Source organism: Sceloporus undulatus, chromosome 6 (genome assembly GCF_019175285.1).
Source record: "Sceloporus undulatus isolate JIND9_A2432 ecotype Alabama chromosome 6, SceUnd_v1.1, whole genome shotgun sequence".
NCBI lineage: Eukaryota > Metazoa > Chordata > Lepidosauria > Squamata > Phrynosomatidae > Sceloporus > Sceloporus undulatus.
Window position 1 is genome coordinate 86378707 of NC_056527.1, and position 18574 is coordinate 86397280.

The 18574-nt window shown below is 42.3% G+C and overlaps 1 protein-coding gene across 1 annotated transcript in view; it reads right to left on the reverse strand.

Moving 5' to 3' along the window:
* Positions 1–237: 237 nt before the first annotated feature.
* STAC2 (SH3 and cysteine rich domain 2) overlaps positions 238–18574 on the reverse strand; it is a 52734-nt gene continuing 34397 nt past the window's right edge. Inside the window, exons 6-11 of the mRNA XM_042471143.1 lie at positions 17297–17369; positions 14998–15059; positions 11686–11783; positions 10836–10887; positions 7491–7628; positions 238–4341 (exon numbers count right to left, since the gene is read on the reverse strand). Of these exons, the coding sequence (XP_042327077.1) occupies positions 4237–4341; positions 7491–7628; positions 10836–10887; positions 11686–11783; positions 14998–15059; positions 17297–17369 (528 nt within the window). The 3' untranslated portion in view covers positions 238–4236. The remainder of the gene's footprint in view (positions 4342–7490; positions 7629–10835; positions 10888–11685; positions 11784–14997; positions 15060–17296; positions 17370–18574) is intronic.

Genomic DNA, 18574 nt, shown 5'->3' on the forward strand with positions numbered 1-18574 from the left:
GTTCACCAAGGCCAAATCTAAATTCCTAAGAACCAGTGTGTGTCAAGTTAGTTTTGAGAGAAGCTCAAAGCTATAAGCAAAAAAAGGGCAAAGCTATCAATTTGATGATGGTTGTTTGTGGGTTTTTTTGGGGCAATGTGGCCATGTTCTAGAAGAATTTATTCTTGACATTTCATCACTCTGTGGCTGGCATCTCTGAAGATGCCATACTGGTGAAACGTCAGGAATAAACTCTTCTAGAACATGGCCACATAGCCTGAAAAACCCACAAACAACTATGTATGTTGGCCATGAAAGCCTTCAACTTCAAATCTGATGATAGTTGGAGAACTCACTGGCATGCAAGTACTAACCAGGGCTGACGCTGCTTAGCTTCCAAGATCAGACAGGACCTGGTGCATTTAGGGTGTTTAGCAATGGCCTAAATCCTGTTGTTACTCCTCACTGGAGTAAATCCACTGAATCAATTGGACGTACCTATGTATTGACTCACAATTCAATCATTGATTCAGTGGGTCTGCTCTCGCTGAAACAAACCAACAGGAGTCAAGGCAAAATTTGTAAAACAAAGCAACCCACTCCCCATATCCCTAGTAAGCTTTCTAAATTTTTGGTCTGCCCAAGCATAATTCTATTTTACTGTAGGAAATGGATGGTTTGGTTGAAATAAGCAACAGAATGTTACCAATTTATTTCTCCTCCTTAAATACTGAATGGTGGTAAGCTATTCATGGCCCTGGCCCTGATCAATAATAAAGGAAAACCTTCACTGGATGAGACAAAAGGACACTCTCACCCCAAAAAAGTATGCAAGTTTTTGAGATCTTGAAAACATGTGCGTATTACTCTGATCTTTTGAGTTGACATCATCAGTATGGAACACACACCCCTTTCAAAAATAAATAATACAGTGGATCCTTGGAATTTGCTGAGTTTGGTTCCAGGAACCCCATGGATACCAAAATCCATGGATGCTCAAACCACATTAATACAATCGCTTTGTAAAATGCTGTCCCTCATATAAAATGCCAATGTTTGCCTTTGGGAATTTCTATATATAGTGGGCCCTCTCCTTATGCAAGGATCTGTTCTGGATCCTTCTGCGTAAGGGGAAATCCGAGTGTGCTGGAGCCCCATTAGAAGTAATGGGGCTCACACCCGCGGTGCACAGCAGTGTGGTGGCGGGCACTCACCCCATTACTTCTTCCGGGGCATGCAAGGGGCTTTTCTGTCACGGCTTTCAGCATATGCTAAAAGCCACATATGCTGCGCCCACGTAAAATGTGGGTGCACTGTATTTTCAAACTGTGGATGGTTGAATCTGTGGATAAGGAATATGTGAATATGGAGGACCAACTGTACTGGTGAAACATTCTGATGCTCTGGACCTAATTTCTATTGATAGTTGACTCACTGCTCAACAATGGATTCAGTGGAGTTACTCTAGTTACTACCAAAAGAATTCTGGCTAAGGGTAGAAGCAATCACTTTCATAAGTGAACCTATGCAGCTACAATGTTATATCAGTAGATTTCCTCAAGCATCCTACAGTTGTCTGTCAAGTTTTACCATGCTTCCTCCTGCCTCAATAGCTAACAGTTGGTAGCACAGGCATTTGAAGTCCTTACACTATGTTCTGTTTTTTATCCCTTTAAGCAATCACAGCGCAGTGAATAAATCTGTTGAGCTAGGGGCTAATTTAAAAATGCATATACATCATTTACTTTCATTACACTTGATTACTGCTGGCTGAAAGTGTGAACTGACTCAGTTGAAAAGCATTGCCTTTAAGATGATACAAAAGTTTTACTGTGAAATTAAATCTCTGGAGGCCCATTCACATTCGCAAGTCATCACTCAATGCTGCAAAAGTCCAGTGATAAAGATGGATGTGAGAAACAGGTCAAATGAACCATCTCTGAGGTTCCTTGACGAATGCAATATGAATTTTGCAATACATCCTAGGAATTCAGGTGAACTTGTGGATGGAAATGATTCCTCTGCAAGCCTATCACTATAGAAAATGCTGCAGATGTACAAATGGGGATTCTGGGAACTGAAGTCCAAAACAAAAATAACGCCAAGCTTTGGGCTTTTGCTAAAGGAAGTGGCAGAAATAGGTGATAATGCTACAACTGGATCAACAAAGAGATCCAAACCTTTTTTAAAATGGTGTCCATTTAATATATCAGCTGGACAGTAGAATCACGGATGACAGAGACTCTAGCTCACATACCTTCACTACAGATGCAGCATATGTCTTTTGGCAACTTATATCCCTTTGTTTGCTTTTTGCAGATCAAAATACAGCCATTTTAAAGTGCATTCCAAAAGTGTTATGGAAATCCTAAAAGCAACAATCCAATGTGAAACGCAGTGAACGACATTTGAACCTTTCCTGCTTTGCCACTTAGGATGATTCCAAAATGGGAAAGATGCTCACATAAGTGTGAAAATCTTTTTTTAACTCACTGATAAATTATCCTTCAGAGCTTCAGAACTTGTAATGTCCTTTTAGCTCTCTTTGGGGCTGTTTGATGGATCAAACACCGGAAAGAGGGTTTTTTGATCCATCCTTTGGTTCCTGGAAGCAAAGAAAATATCTATTGCTAAGCTACTATAAAGATGAGGCCATTTGTAAAAGTAAAGAGAAAGTGCTCTCTCAGGATTGACCTTTGCATTATATGAGCCACAAATAAGGTGCTTATTTAATGTTTCATGCATACCATCCTATCTGACGCTACTTACCACGTACACTGGATCATACACATAACTACTATCAGTGGCCTCTGCCATTGATTACTGGTGTGTTAAATGTGAGTGGCCCAGCAGACATTTTGAATTCATTTCATGCATGATCATTTTACACATGCAAGTGCTTTTTCCACTGGCTGGTCTGTGTATAAAATGGAAGGGTGCTCTTGCGCTCATATCTGTGGGATTTCCCAGGGACAATTGGTTGACCGTTATGAGAGCAGAAGACTGGGTTAGAAGTGCTGTTGGTTTGATCTATCAAGGCTGCTATGTTCCCATGGCAAGGGATTCAGCAAACATGTCCCCTTCTTAACCATCCAACCCAGAGAGGAAAACAGCAGCTCAGTCATGCTGCTAATGCTCAGACATCAATGCTCTCTCCAAGAGATGGGATTGAATGAAATCTTGTTTGTTTCTTTTTTACTTTACAAAAGTACATCTATAGATGAAACATAGCTGGAAGCATGCTGGCAGAGTGAGGAAAAATGGGACGCTGAAGGTCTCTGAACTTTTCCTTTGAGCAGTGCATTAACATTCTCAGCTTCACTCCCAAAATCCATCTGGCTGAGGAAGGTCCCTGAGAAATGGTCCACACTGCTGCCAGCCATGTGATGGGAGGAGCTGCCACAGGCTGGAGGGGCAAATGGACATCAAGAAAACACCCCAGGAGCCAGAAATGGAGGCAGCATTTCATATCAAGGAGAAGGGAAAATAATGAAATGCAAAAGCAATTAGCCTCCCTGGAGCAAATTGTGGAATAGGCTCCATAGTAAGACTTCTTGGTCCCTGACCAATGAGAGACCACACAGAATTTTCCTGCCTCTTTTTGATTTTAGACAGGGGGCTGTATCAACCCTGAGCAACAGTCAAACACACACACGCACACACAGACGCACGGACAGACGGGCACAACACACCGACGTGGCATCTTGGCCAGAAAAGGCCTTTGTAATGCCACAAGTCGTATGCATGCGACACAGAATTATTACTAAGGGGTAGGTGGGGAAGAAGCATTATGCCAAGATATAAAGAGCCCTGTAGGGTAAGGCTGGTTGACAACAACCGGCATTTGCTGCTGTGGAAGTGTGGCCCAAAGACAAGGAAAGAAGGGGGGTGAACCACAACTGTGGAAATCTTCCATGCACTCTATGTCACAGAGATGTCAGTGGCACCCTTTGAAAAAACTCCTGAGGTGCAATGGGAAGCCAACAAACCAACAAAAAAGTCACACCGGAGGCAAATTTCCAGTCCCAGCTAGGCTAAAGCCGGAGGGCCATGCCTTAAGTGGCACTCAAGCCGATCCCCTCAACCTTCTACCATCTTCCAAAACAAAGCCATTCTCAATCCATCCAGAAGATTCCATAAAAGAGTGATTAGCCAGGAACACAGGGATGGGATGGGCTGGAGTCAGGCAGGGCTGCCTTTGTCTGTAGACATTGCTTGTAAAACTTTTCCATCTTGCTTTGCAGTCTTGTTCTGTCTTCAGATTTCTGTTAGGGCATCTGCAGGCACCAGCCCCCGTTTTTTGCCACTTGTCACCTTGATGAAACCCTCATTCTCCTTGGTCTTCCCCACACCAACACAGATCTGGGAGGCACAAGAGAGGAAAAAAGCAAACTGTTATCAAAAAGGAATCCGAAGGCAAAGGAGGAAAAAAGTAGGCAATTATGCCACTCCTGAGCAAGAGAGGGGGAGTGCGGGCAAGATGGAGGGAGAGAGCAGGGAGTGCCAGATTGTCTTGCAGGTTTTCTAATACAAGGACATCAGGGCTGTTAAGTTACAAATTTTGAGGATTTTCTGTCATCTAGTATAAACTATTATTTATAATGATTGTAAGCACCAATGTTTCACAGAAGCATAAATAATGAAAACATATCTGAAAGGGATGATGGTTCGTTCACCTTGAGTCTGCCCTAGCAGAAATTCCTGGGCCCACACCAACAGAAAACTTCTAGCTCATCTAAGGTATTTTGTTGCTTGAAATGTTGGAGGAACTGTTGTGCTAACCACTTGCCCAAGTTGAGGTGGATTGTTTCCCAGGCTTGATAAATTATTTCAGCATCTAATGGCTTATGATGATGCTATAAATGTGACCTCCAAAAGATCCTGTTCCTAACGCTTTGCTCACATCTTGCAAACTCAGAGTGATGGTTTGCTTAATTGAATTAATCCACCTGTAATGTTGTCTTCCTCTTTTCCTACTGCCTCCCGCTTTAAAAATGTAAAGGTAAAGGTTTTCCCTTTGACAAGATTGTCAAGTTGTGTCCAACTGTAGGGGGCAGTGCTCATCTCTGCTAACAAGCCAACATTGTCAAAGACGACCCCATGGTCATATGGCCAATATGACTGCACAGAACTCTGTTACTTTTCCACTGAAGTGGTGCCTATTTATCTACTTGCACTTTTACATAATTTCGAACTGCTAGGTTGGCAGAAACTGGGGCTAGTGACGAGAGCTCACCCTGTCACATGGCACTTGGGCTTCAAACTGCTGATCTTGCAATTGTCAAGAGCCAATGTCTTAACCACTGAGACACCGCATCCCACTTTACCATACATTACTTTCTCTCCCCAGTCAGTCATGTTGTCTCATTATGTCTGGCATTCTGTTAATCCAGGCATGCTATGGATGTGGGGCAGATTACTCATCATAGCACAACAGACATATTCTACTGACAGTGGCAGAAACAGAGTTGCATATACAGCATTGTTGTTGTGCATTGCACAATGACACTGAAGTTACTGACATATTGTGCAATATTTTTAATCTGCATGGGGGTTGTGTAGTGGTGGTGCCACATGTCTCTGCATGCTATGCTGAGATAATATTGGGCTGCAGCTGATATGTCTAATGTAGAGTAGCCCCAGTTTAGTCATTTTGGTAAGAGTTCAAGTTCCATTTGATAGTAGACCCATTTATTTGTCTTTTAAGAAGTCCATGGTATCTGCAGAACTCTTCTCCAACTCCTCATTTGAAAAGAACTGATCACACACACACACACACACACACACACACACACACACACACACACCTATTAGCTTTCTTCACTGTCCCTACATAAAAATTGGAAATACTATTTCATGGATGATCCTGACTTTAGTATTCAATGGTACTACTGCTCTTTCCACCAGTACAAAACTAATGTAATATCAAATTAAAGAACCAATGACTGCTTACCCATTTATGTCAGCTGCCTGAGGTGGCAGTCTCACTCTGCCTAAAGGGAGGCCTGGCTCTGGGGAGTGCTTCAGGGCTGCTTTTCACTCCATTTTCATTCATTCCTTGCATCCCTCCTCTGCTTTGCATCACAATTTGCTGGATCTCATTTCCTTTTGTTATCTGTCTGTAGGTACCAGCCCCCATTTTTTCATGCTACAGATTATCTTGATTTTGTCTGCCTGAGACAAATTAAGATGCACCAAAAGATTCTGTCTGTTGGCTGGCACCAGACCCACTGGGACTAGATGCCAGAGTATCAAGAAGGCAGATCAAGTGGCTCTGAGCAGATCATTAGCAGATCTTTGTTAGTTCAAGAAGGGAGAGAACTTGGAGTGCACAGGAGTGTGAGACTCAAACTGTATAGCAATAACCATGGATGGTGTTAACTGTTGTTGAGAGAGTAATCCATGACCACACCTGCACATCATTATTATGGGTCTACAGCCACAACTAGGGGATAAGGGGAATGCTCCCTACATGCCAGAAAATACGACTGTTATTCAGTCATTTTGATTATTAGTAACACCTATAAGAAGTTAGCATACAGCCAGTTCACACAATTGTACTCCATCTGTATACAGACTTAATGAAAGCTCTGATGTGGGGGATGAGTCTCATCAGACGTTGACAACGGTAGTTCCCAGCCTCCCTCACCATTGACTGTATTGACTAAGACTTCTGGGAGTTACATTTCAACAATGTTGGGAGGGCCACATAATTCCCCCACTTTGCTGTAATGGAATAACAGTGTTATTCTAATATCTTTAGGAGTGCTATAGTGGGCAAAGTGCTGGGTTGGGATCAGGGAGATTAAAGTAGGAGTCCCCAGTGAGCTGTGAAAATTACTAGGTGACCTTAGCCCAGTCACTCTCAGTCTAGTTTAAAAGGGAGGAGAAGAGAGCCAGGAACAGTGCTTTGAGCTTCCTGAAGGTAAGGCTGATATATACCATAATAAGCAACACAACTGGGTTGTATGCAGCTTTGGTAAGACCTCTGGCAAATGCAATTCTTCTTCTGGCAGCTGCTTCAGATTTTAGTCCAAATCTTAAAAGAACTGTCTAAGATGCTGTGTACTTGTGGATGGTTTTTGAAATTAGGCTGAAGACCCTAGGAAGTAAAGTCGAAGGCTTTCATGGCTGGCATCCATAGTTTTTTGTGGGTTTTTTGGGCTATGTGGCCAAGTTCTAGCAGAGTTTCTTTCTGATGTTTCGCCAGCATCTGTGGCTGGCATCTTCTGAAGATGCCAGCCACAGATGCTGGGGAAATGTCAGAAAGAAACTCTGATAAAACATGGCCACATAGCCCAAAAAACCCACAAAAAACTAACGACCCTAGGAAGGTCTGAGAATCATCTGACCCTTCAGATGTTGTTGGACTGCAAGCCCCAGCAGCTCTAGCCTGCACAGGCAATGTTGATGAATGATGGGAGTTACAGTGAAATAACATCAAAAGGTACACAGATCCCTGGCTTGGGACCAGTTGTTGCTTACCCCTATTGTAGAGTGTTTGCTGTTACCTGGTTTTCCTTAAGGCTCAGCTGTCCATGCTCCTTATTGCCATAGAAGGTCCTGGCGCATCTCCAGACTGTTTCACCTGGACGAACCCGCTGTACAAAATTGGCTGGGAAGAAGCCTATGCGGTCGCCCATCTTCCCCTAGAATATGGAACCAAAAATGTGAGATGTTTGTCTGTCTGAAGCACCGATGCACCATTTAAAGGGCTATAAAGCCTTCTAAAGGTAGTTTACACATTGTAACTATCATATAGCAAATAGCGAAACAGCAACTGGAATCAGAATTTCAACAATACTAACTAAAACCACAAAGAAAACAGTAAATAGTTTGCCACGCCAACTTCATATTAATCAGATAAAAGCAGATGGATAAACTCTCTGGTAAGACATAAAAGTTGAAGAAGGTATACAACAGCATGATTACTAAGATTTTGAATATACATGTCCTTTACTCTTATATTTTTCATCACTTTCTCCTCTCAAGGTAGGAATTTACCCCTTTAAATTAAAATTATCCAAAGATTCTCACCCAGATCCATAAAATCATAACTGGGCTTCAGATTTTCCAATGTAGCCACCTCTGCTTTCAGTAAATGTAATGCTCACCATACTTAATACCATCTGGTGGTAGTTTTTAGGTGGGCAGTGAAGACAATATTTATTTTGCCAGGCTTTCCATGGGTTTCATTGTATGTTAATTGTACTGTCTTTCGTTTGTTTCCAGTCTTTGCTGCTCTCATTTTCTTTCTTTCTTGTATTAAGAGTTTGTGTCATTGTTATAAATTACCCTGAGAACCCTTATGGAGGTGGTGCTCAAAGGCAGAATGTAAATGTCTTTATAAATAAACACTTAAATTTATAAACTGAATAAGACTGAGTAAGATATACTGAAGTATTTATGCAGCCAGTGATAATCATGATATGAATGCAATGGGAACAAGACAGATGGTCTCTTGGGTAGATTGACAAAGTCATACTCTTAGGGAGTGGAGATACAAGAGTTCCTCAGTCAGTTTTTTTGTTTTGGTTGTTCTTCTCAGACCCTTTAGATTCAAAGGTTAATTTCTGACAGAGAAAGTTAGGTGAACGTCTCTCTATTCATTTGCTTTTTATTCTTCTTTGCAAAACAATACTCGAAACAATTACTCCAACCTGGGACCCTTTTACACTATAGAATTATAGTTTCATAAGGTATTTAGAATTCTCAGCCAGAGAGCTCTAGAGGCTCACCAAAGTACAAACTCCATAGGATTTCACTGCATAAAGCTATAGCAGTTAAAGCAGAACCATAACTGGGTACAGTCCTCCTTCCATTTTCATGGACTTTGAGTCTGCGGTCTTGGTCCTTCGTGGACCGGCAAGCAGGGAGGGTTAAAATGGCACATGTTTCTGTAGTGCACACACAGAGCCGCGCACAAGAGTGGATGGCTATTCAAGCCAATGGGTTTGAATATTGGCAAATTTCCATTTTTGCGATGTGTGTGTCTGGAATGGATCCCCTGCAAAAAAGGAGGGATGACTGTAGTGTGAAAGGGCACCAGAACTGAAAACTAAAAAAGCTTCCCCCTTCTCAATAGGCAGGGACAGACCTGTTCATGGCTGCGTGTCAGGGGTGAAGGAAAGACATTGTCCACAAACTAAGAGGAACATTATCCTATATGCCACAATACAGTGATGCCTTTATTGGCCAACTAAAATACACAAAATAGATGCTACAAGTTTTTGAAGCTCCACTGGCGTCTTCATCAGGTAAAGATGTTAAAAATCATACAGGAGGGAGAAAAATTATGACAATGTTAGTCATAAGTCTGCATTTTGTCAAGATGTTGCTGTTCTCAGCTCAAATGTTTATTATTATTATTATTATTATTATTATTATTATTATTATTATTTAAAGTATTTGTACCCCACTCTTCAGCCAAAAGGCTCTCAGAGCAGTTTACAAATGGTTAATTAGACATCCCCCTGTCCTCAGGCTTACAATCTAAAAAGACAAGACACAAAAGGAGAAGCGAATGGCAGTGAGGAAGGGGGAAAGTCCAGCAGATCTTCTCTCCCTCTGAGGCCTGGATCATGGCAGATGGACTGGAGGGAGGGCCCTTCTTCTTACTCTAACAAATGTTACAACTTATAACACACAAATGTTGTTGGAGGGGCATTCATACAGGCCATCCCCTCTCCTTCTGGCCATGTGGGTATTCCAAGAAAAATTTTTTAAGGTCCATTAGCAAGACAAAAAGACATTATCCTATATGATTACTTCAGGGCTGACTCCTGGCACCCCAAACTAGTCTAGAGGCTGAAAAGGCTTCAGTATCACCACTACAGTAAGTCTTGCTTTTCCAACACCATTTAGCATCAAAGATCAGGAGCGGTATCAGGAAGGGCCTAAAATTGGATACTACCAGGAGCTTCCTGGAGAGTGTTTGAACAATCACAGGAAAAGCTATCACGTTGGAAAGGCCAGGAGTAGATGGAGAGAGCAAAACAGAACAAGGTCATGTCCTCAAGACTTTTTACGGGTTTCTCTGGGTAGCCTGAAAGCTTTGGAAGTGTGAAGGATGTTCTTGGAACCTGCCATGTTGCTATAGTAACAAGGACAAGGAACCAGATGTGTGTCTGGCTAGCTCAGAGGCCAAATACTTTCCCCCAAGGGCCTATAAAGCATGTGTGTGTGTTTATGTGAGAAAGTGCCTGTGTGTGAGGGAGAATACGTGAATGCAAGAAAGAGAGAAATGCAGAACAGAAATACTTAAGCATGAAGCAGGAATGTGTGAGGAGGGTATCAGAGCTTGGAGATGGTAGCTTTTGGACTTCATCTTCCAGGATCCCACACCCAAAGCTTCCAGTGCTTATGTAGCTTAGGACATCTGGGAGTTGTATTCCAAAAAGTAAGTTTCCCAGACTGTTACATACCTAACCAAGTTGTTTAGGAGCAGATGACAACCTTCCCAAACCTAATGCTCTCCAGGCGTGCTGGACTAAAGTTCCACTTGCTAGTTGGGATGATGGGGCCTATCCTCCAACATATGTGGAAAGCAACTTGCTGGAGGAGGGTGTTGTACAGGAATGCACAAAGCAGAGCCTTTAATGCAAGACATGTATATCTGCAAATGTGAACAAGCAAGCTGATAGAAAAAAAATGGGTAGAGGGTGTTTTATCTGGACATAGGAGATGCAGGTTTAAAACTCCATACTCTACTGTGCCATGAGGCCAAACCCCTACCTCTTAGGAATATTATTGCCTTATTTTGAATGCATACACACTACTTTTCAACAAAAAGATATCAAAGCACTTCCAAAATAAAACTTGGTCCACAACTGCAGAATACCGCCATCTCTGCTCACCTTCCACCAGTCCTCATTGGAATCATCCACCAGCATGATTCGATCACCAGGCCTGTAGGGAAAGAGCAAGCCTGACTTATCTCCAGATACCAGAAGAGGGACAATGTATAAATGTTCTGTTCTAGATGCTATTCTGTGACCTGAAATGATGTACATCAGCTGCCAACAAGAAGCATCCTCCCTATTTCCCACCATCTTGATACTTACATAGAAATGTTTCCCCTTTGCATACATCAGAGGTGGGAACTATACAGCACTCCAGATGTTGTTGAACTCCATTGCCCATTATCCTTTGATAGCATCAGCAGTGGCTAGGAATCATAGTCCAGAAAACATCTAGAGGGCCACATGATTTCCAACCCAGTGTGCTTTATTTATTTATACATAATTAAATATATATGAATGCACATACATACATGTTATTGTTATGTGCCTGCAAGCTGACTCTGACTTATAACAACCCTATCATTAAGTTTCGTGGCAAAATTTAGTCACAGGAGGTTTGCTATTGCCTTCCTTTTAGACTGAGAGAGTATGACTTGGCCAAGGTCACCATGCTTTATGGTTGAGCAAAGACTTGAATCTTGGTTTCCTGGACCCCTACATCCAACACTCAAACCACTATGCTACACTGGCTCTCTACATGCATACGTAAGTGCATACTGCCATCACTTTACTTTAGAACTTGGCCTGTAATCATTATTATTCTCAAATTACATCAAAGACAATAGCTTTTTTAAGGCTAGGCTGCAAGTACTCCAGTTGAGCTGGTATATGATTGAAAGGTTTATCTGTCATCTCATACTCTGAACCAATGGAAATGGCAAGACAAGACAAGGGATAAACTTACTTCAGGGGTAGGTCATTGTTCTCCTGAGGCAAAAACTTGTAGAGAGCTACATATGAATACATGGGTGAAATCTCCTTGCGTGTAGAGCCTCGAGCTGACTGCAGTAAAAGGAAACAAAATTAGGCCTTAAGAGACCTCATTCTCTAAGTGGAGCATTAGTTCAGCCTCAGATTTGGATGAGTAACTATGGAGGGACTGGGACTATACCTGCCACATTTTCCCTCACTCTTGGACTCTCATGGCTCACAGCCATGCACTTTGATGAAAATGGAAATGGCTGGAAGGCCATCTCTGGGGTTCAAGAATGTAATCATGGACACAGAGAAGGGATGAAGAATGCAGAAAATAGCAATTCGTAGGAGAATTGCAAGTCCTTGAGACAGAATTCTCCATTTCCTGCTGGGGGTTTTTTCCTGTCAGTAAAAAGTGGGGGCTATATAAGCTGTCCAAAAGCCCCTTCTCTCCATAAGGCCCTTGAGCCTGTGAGTTGCACAATTTTCCCTCTACTGTAGATGGTTCTGAAATAAGAATGTCAACCCCCAGTCCTCCTTGTCCTGTTCTTCCACCAGGCAATGCAACATTATTGTTGTTTACTCAAAAATAAGTCTCACCAATGGGGCTTATTCTCACAAAAGTGGGTACAAGATTGTTGCGTCAGGTTACAATCCCACACACAGTAAACTTCACTAATCTCATCTCAAGGGAACTTACTTATGAGTAAACACATCTAGGACTATTGGACCTACTCCCTCAGAGCTGGGAATAAATCCCTACTCTTTCTATTTTTAGAAAAAGTGTTAAGTCAAATTGTATATTTTTAACCTGCCCTTTTAAAATGTTTTATTAGTAGTGCTATGTTTTTAGAATACATTACTCATAGCTCCCCAAACAGCAATGCAGCAGGAGCCGCAGTTAATCTCCTGTCTGTCTATCTGCCTGCCTGACAGAAGACAGAGTGAAGACTGTGTCTTACATTTAATCCAACACCAGAAGAACCAAAACTATCTTCCTCTTCCACTACTGTTCACCATGGCACAAAAATCTGCTCCAAAGGATTTCCCAACCCAACAGAGCAGGTTTTATTAGGAGTTTGGAGACTGCAAGGAGCTTGTCATGGCAGAAGCATTTTAACCCACACTACTGGATCTTGACCACTCTTTCTATGTATTTAATGTCAATGGCTAGAATCCTTTTTGGACAGTTACAAATGCATAACCTAAGGCTGCACAATTGTGACTGTTTTGTATTCACAATCCTTAGTAGCCCTTAGTTTAGGGGCTATGGGACTGTGAACGTTCTCCAATCTCCCCTTAACTGGCAGCAATTGTGACAGTGGTCCTGTTTCTGTCTGTCACATCCAAGATTGCTTCTGGGAGCAGGTGGGAATGTCAACTAGCTGCTCCCCAAGTGACAGGACAACAGATTCCCATCAATCACAGCAACTGCTGCTTGCTAAGTAGAAATTGAGGGATCGGAATGGGATTCGCTGAGCAGCATCATAACTATGGTCCTTACTCATTCCCAACTGCCCAATAAAATTCTGATCTTTATTTGTTATTTTTTAATTTCTTGTACATTTATTTTTTGTATTTCTGTTCTTGGAAAAAGGCAGTACATAAATAAATATATAAAGTAAAACAAAAATATAGGATTGTGCTCAATTTTGCACTAAAAAGTGCTGGAACTGAAGCTGGTAGTAGATGCATGAGAGCTGTATTGACAAGGAATTATTCTTAGCCATTTCACCTGTATTGAAGTGCATACCCTCTAAGTGTTCCCATTTGGCAAGGACAGTCCCAATTAATCCTCTGTCACCCCACTTTTCAGCTGCTTCTAAAATATCCCAGTTTCTTTCTCATCCTCCCATTTCCCTCCTTGTCCTCAGCCTTACTTCAGGGCCTGGACAGACCAGCACTTTGTGCCAGCCTGGGCCCAAACTAGGGTTGCGCAGGGGCTGAGCATTTACATGCTCAGAAACCCTACTGCACACCCTGGGTGCCATCTTGGCGCGCTCCCGTACAGACGGAGCATTCCATGGTGATGCCCCTCATGTGCAGCGCCTAAACAGCACTGAGCATGAGCGGCATCATAAGGGCATGCCGTGGCAGTTATGGCAGCTCTTCTACAGTGCAAAAAGAAGCCCCTTTTTGTGCTGTACATGTGGTTGCCGTGGCCTGCTTCCGGGGCTGAAAGGGGTGGCGTCTTGTTGCCCCTTTCTGCCAATCTGTTGAGCCCCTCAGTTCAAAGTGCAAAAATAGTTTCTATTCAATTAATTCAGCAGGGGGAGAGAAGAACGGAGAGGAGGGGCACAATCTTGCCTGCCCAGTAGGGTTTAAAGGTAAAAAGTAAAGCTAGTCCCTTGACATGAATGTCTAGTCATAATCAGCTGTAGGGGGCAGTGCTCATTTCCATTTCTAAGATGAAGAGTCAGTGTTGCCTGAAGACGAATCTGGTGGTCATCTGCATGATTGCACTGAAAAAGTGGTACCTATTTATCTACTTGCATTTGCATGCTTCAAACTGCTAGGTTGGGAGAAGCTGGGACTAGTGACAGGAGCTCACCCCATCATCCAGCACTCAGGCCTCGAACTGCCAACCTTCCGATCTTACAATTGTCAGAATTAGCGCCTTAACCACTTACACACCGCATACAGTAGGCTTAGGCAAAAGCAAACTACTGCAGCCTCTTCTGGCTTGTGTGCTCTTCCTCATTTATACCCTTTTCCATCTTGACCACAATGATGTTGCTAGGCCAGATGTGGCCCAGTTTTTACCTGTGAAATGTGTATGGGGGTATGGAAGTGAGTAATTTTGTTTTAATTATATTTCACAGGTGAGGCAAAAAAATTTGGAGGGCGGAAAGTCAAAACAGCCACCATTTTTTATTTCCTTAGAATGCTCTGTCATGAGTTTTTTTAATACTGGGAAATTCAAAATGGCTGTCACCACAAAAAATGTTTCTCTCCATGGCCACTTAGTTGTACATGCAATTATGGTAGATAACACACAATTTTACAGAAGGGCAGGTTGTTTTTCCAGCAACTCCCTTTATTCAAGAGATGTGGTATTAAATACTCTCCTAAAGAAAGGACAGCAATTGAGACTGGTGTATTAAAACAGAAGTCAGTGTGCTTTTCCATGCAATCCTGTATTTAAACCTGAGCTATAGGGGACAATGTTTGTGTTTGGCATTTTTTTAAAAATAAGTATGTTCTCTCTCTCTCTTCTTGGATTATTTGATCAATTTTTCAAACATTTTGTGGATGCACTGTCCCCAATCCACATCTTAGTACAAAGTGGTATGCTTTTCACCTGCTGTTCTGGGCTCTTTTCTTCTGATGCAGTGCCCTCATTCTCTGCTGGTTCTGAGAAAACTGAAAGAAACAAGAGAAATTAGTATAGACATTTCAAGATCTTGGGCAATGTTGCAATACATACAGTCTTCATCTCTCTCACATCCTTCCAAAAAAGGATACCCTGTTGACACTTTGGGGTTATAAGGCATACTGCAGACCTGCACTAACAATAAGCAGAATGATAATACATTTTAATTTCTTATTACTGGGCTGCATTGAGACTAATATAAGTCCAGTTGATTTCATTGATTCTACTGTAAATAAATCTGGATCTAACCATTTTTATTTATATTTTCTTCTTTGTGTAGTACAGATTTTGACTGGCAAGGGAATGCCATCTGTTGCTCTGTCTCAGGCAGCAAAATGTCTTGGGTACAAACCCATAGACCCATATCTAGACTCATTTACAGGGCCTGATTTCTGATTTTTGGAGTCTCCTTCCTCCTTCAAGGCAGAAGTGAGAACTGCCTATAGAAATCAGTTGAAATATCTGGCAGCTTTATATTGATGCCACCTCCCCTGCCTAAAGAATAAAAGAAAGCAATAAAGAGAGCCAACATGGTATAGTGGTTTGAACAGTGGACTACAACTCTGGTGATCACGGTTTGATTCCCTAGTCAGTCACAGAAAACCAGTAGGTGGCCTTGGGCAAATCATATATAGTATTCTCAGCCTCAGAAAATCCTTAGAAAGGACTGCTTTAGGGTTGCCATAATTTGGAAATGACTTGAAGGCAAGCAACAAAGGCAAGAGATCATACTCATCTCTTTTTGTTTTTTTTTAATGGGCCTTTAAATCAATGCTGACTTGCTATGTTGACCTTATCATGGGAGGGGGTTGGCAAGATTTATTCAGGGGAGGCTTGCCACTGCCTGCCTTTGAGACTGACGTGGTGTCTGCATGGGTCAGATGCTCCAGGAGCAGTCTGGAGTATTATGGCCCCAAAGCTGACCTCACATCCCTGTTATCTGGGTACTCTGGAGTGACAACAGGTGGCTGTTCACATGCTTGTCACACTGTGTTGTCTGCTGCTGCCTCTGAGGCCAAAAACGAGGTGCCCAACATCAGTCACATGGTTGGGCAACTGGTTCTGATCTCAGAGGGACAGACCTGAGCTGGAGGCAGTGGCTGACACAGCAGGGCACATTTTAAACAGCCATCTGCCTTTGTTCTGGAGATGAGGTTTTTAAAAATTCAACTTAAGGGAGGGTATAACGTGGGTTCAGTGCTGAACTGTCTGTACACCGTCTGGACAGTTCAAACTAGATTTGTTTTTTTAAACTACTTTTAATTGGTTTTGTTCAAACCGGATTTGAAGATTGGACCCTGTGTTATCGGGACTGATCTCCACAAGGCTGGAAGGAGGCCATGCTATTTGGCCCGTGCAGACACTATCTGAGTGTGTGGTTTTTCCAAGATCATCCAGTGGGTATCCATAGATGAGCAGGGATTCAAAACCTGGTCTCCTGGAGTCTTAGTGCAATATTAAAATCATTACACTACATTGACTCTCTATTTTGTGTGACAATTAACTAAATTTCCTTACAAATTGACTCTGACAGGCCAGCTGTTAAGCTGACAATCCTATATTTACTTCTTAGAAGAAGTGTCATTGAACTCAGTGGGACACACTTCTGAGCAGACATAAACAAGGAGTCTTGTGCCACACTTCTCCAATTTTCGAAACAGAAATATGCAGAATAGGATTATATTGTACAAGTTAAAACAGAAGCACATTTTTGACAAGAAATAAGACTAATGTTACAGAGACCAAACACTTCTGCTTTTGCTGCAAATGTTGGTTCTAGATAGGCAGAACACTACTCAATAGCAGCTTCAGTAAAATTGGACTTTTTTTTAATATCAGGAGCAGAATACATGTAGCCTTAGACCATTAGCTATGATGGCTAGGAAAGATGGGAGTAGCAGTCTAACTTCTAGAGGGCCACATACTTCTATCTTGTGGAAAACTCACTTCTGCCTCAGGAGGAACCAAAACAAGAAGAGAAAAGGGCCCGCCCCCCGACCCATTGAAGTTATCTACCCTTTACTAAATGTGCAAAGGTCAAGAGGATCAGAAAGCCTGCAGGAGTCAAGGATTTCCAGGGTTGGGCAAGCACAGGTTATCTGGCATCCCCATCTGTGCATTTGCTCTGCATAGGGGGGTAACGTTTGCACAGGGCAACAAAATGGGCTATCAGTCTGGTATATTTTTATCTCTCTGGTTCCAATGAAAGAATGGAGGTACTGCTCACCATTATCAGCTTGGGTTTCCTCTGCTGATTGGCCAGAAGCTTCTGTGTCCTCAGCCCCCTCATCCTTTTCATTCTAGGAGAGATGGAGATGTAAGAATAAGAATAACTGAGCAGGAAGTCAGTATACATACATATCTGAGCATAAGTGGTAAAGGGACTGTGGCTCCAGTGACTGGTCCTGCTCTGCTCATGTGGTACAGCTGACTGGCATAGTTTGAAATCACAATTGCTCAGAGTTGGCATCAAGACATAACACTGCTGGGCATCTGCTGAGCCCCACCCTCCAGCATGGGGTCCTGTTATCAGTTCCTGGAGCTCCCTAACATTCTTTTCTCTCTGCTCCCACTTCTTGATATTACTGCTTATTCACCTGCCTCTCTAAGAAAGTAAGAAGAATAAAGAATAAAGAAAAGAAGCCACAGCTTTCTCCTGTCTTGCAAATTGGGTCCAAAGTGAGAGGCAAATAAATGGGCAGCAGAAGCTTCCATGAATATGAGGTGTGCCCATGGTGACCAGTGGATCCATGGCCATGGGGATGGTGAATATATTGTAGGTTTTTCAGCTCAGACCCCTCCCTCTTCTTTGTAGCTCCTCTAACTTGTATAAAAGCTCTCTTAGAGCTAGATAGGGCTCATCCCTGGGAGAGTTCCCACATGCCTGGGAGCAATTGTGGGAGGAGCAGCTTTGATTCTGAGTTCTTGCATGGCAGGGAGCTGGACTGAATGGCCTTGTGGTCTCTTCCAACTGATTCTATGATTCAGCTGTAAAACTGAAATTTGATTCATTGGTCACATGTTAATGGATTTACCAACTGCCCCAGATCTTCCAAGTAAGGTATCATGCTCATGTACTGTTTAACTTTACTGCTTCTAAGAGCATTTTAAAATCTTTTAAATTGGATTTTTTTTATCATTATTGAAGTTGACTTTTTAAATATTGCAAATAATTTAATTCTATTTTAATGCTCTTTTTTTGTATGCTTTAACTGTATCATTTTCTTTTAAATTACCAGCTGCTTTGAGTCCCAGTTCTGGGGGGAAAACAGGATATTAATTGATGATGATGATGATGATGATAAAAGCATCATACCCAGCCCACTCCAAAAACTGGGCTAGCAATCTTTGGAATCATACAGGACAACCAGACCATGTAGGCCATGGTACAAGTCATGTGGACTTCCCAATTATTTTCCCAGGAGCTCAACCCAGCATAGGCAATGGTGGGGAATGCTGAGAGCTGCAGTCTAACAAGCTACAAACTTCCACACCCAGATGTAGG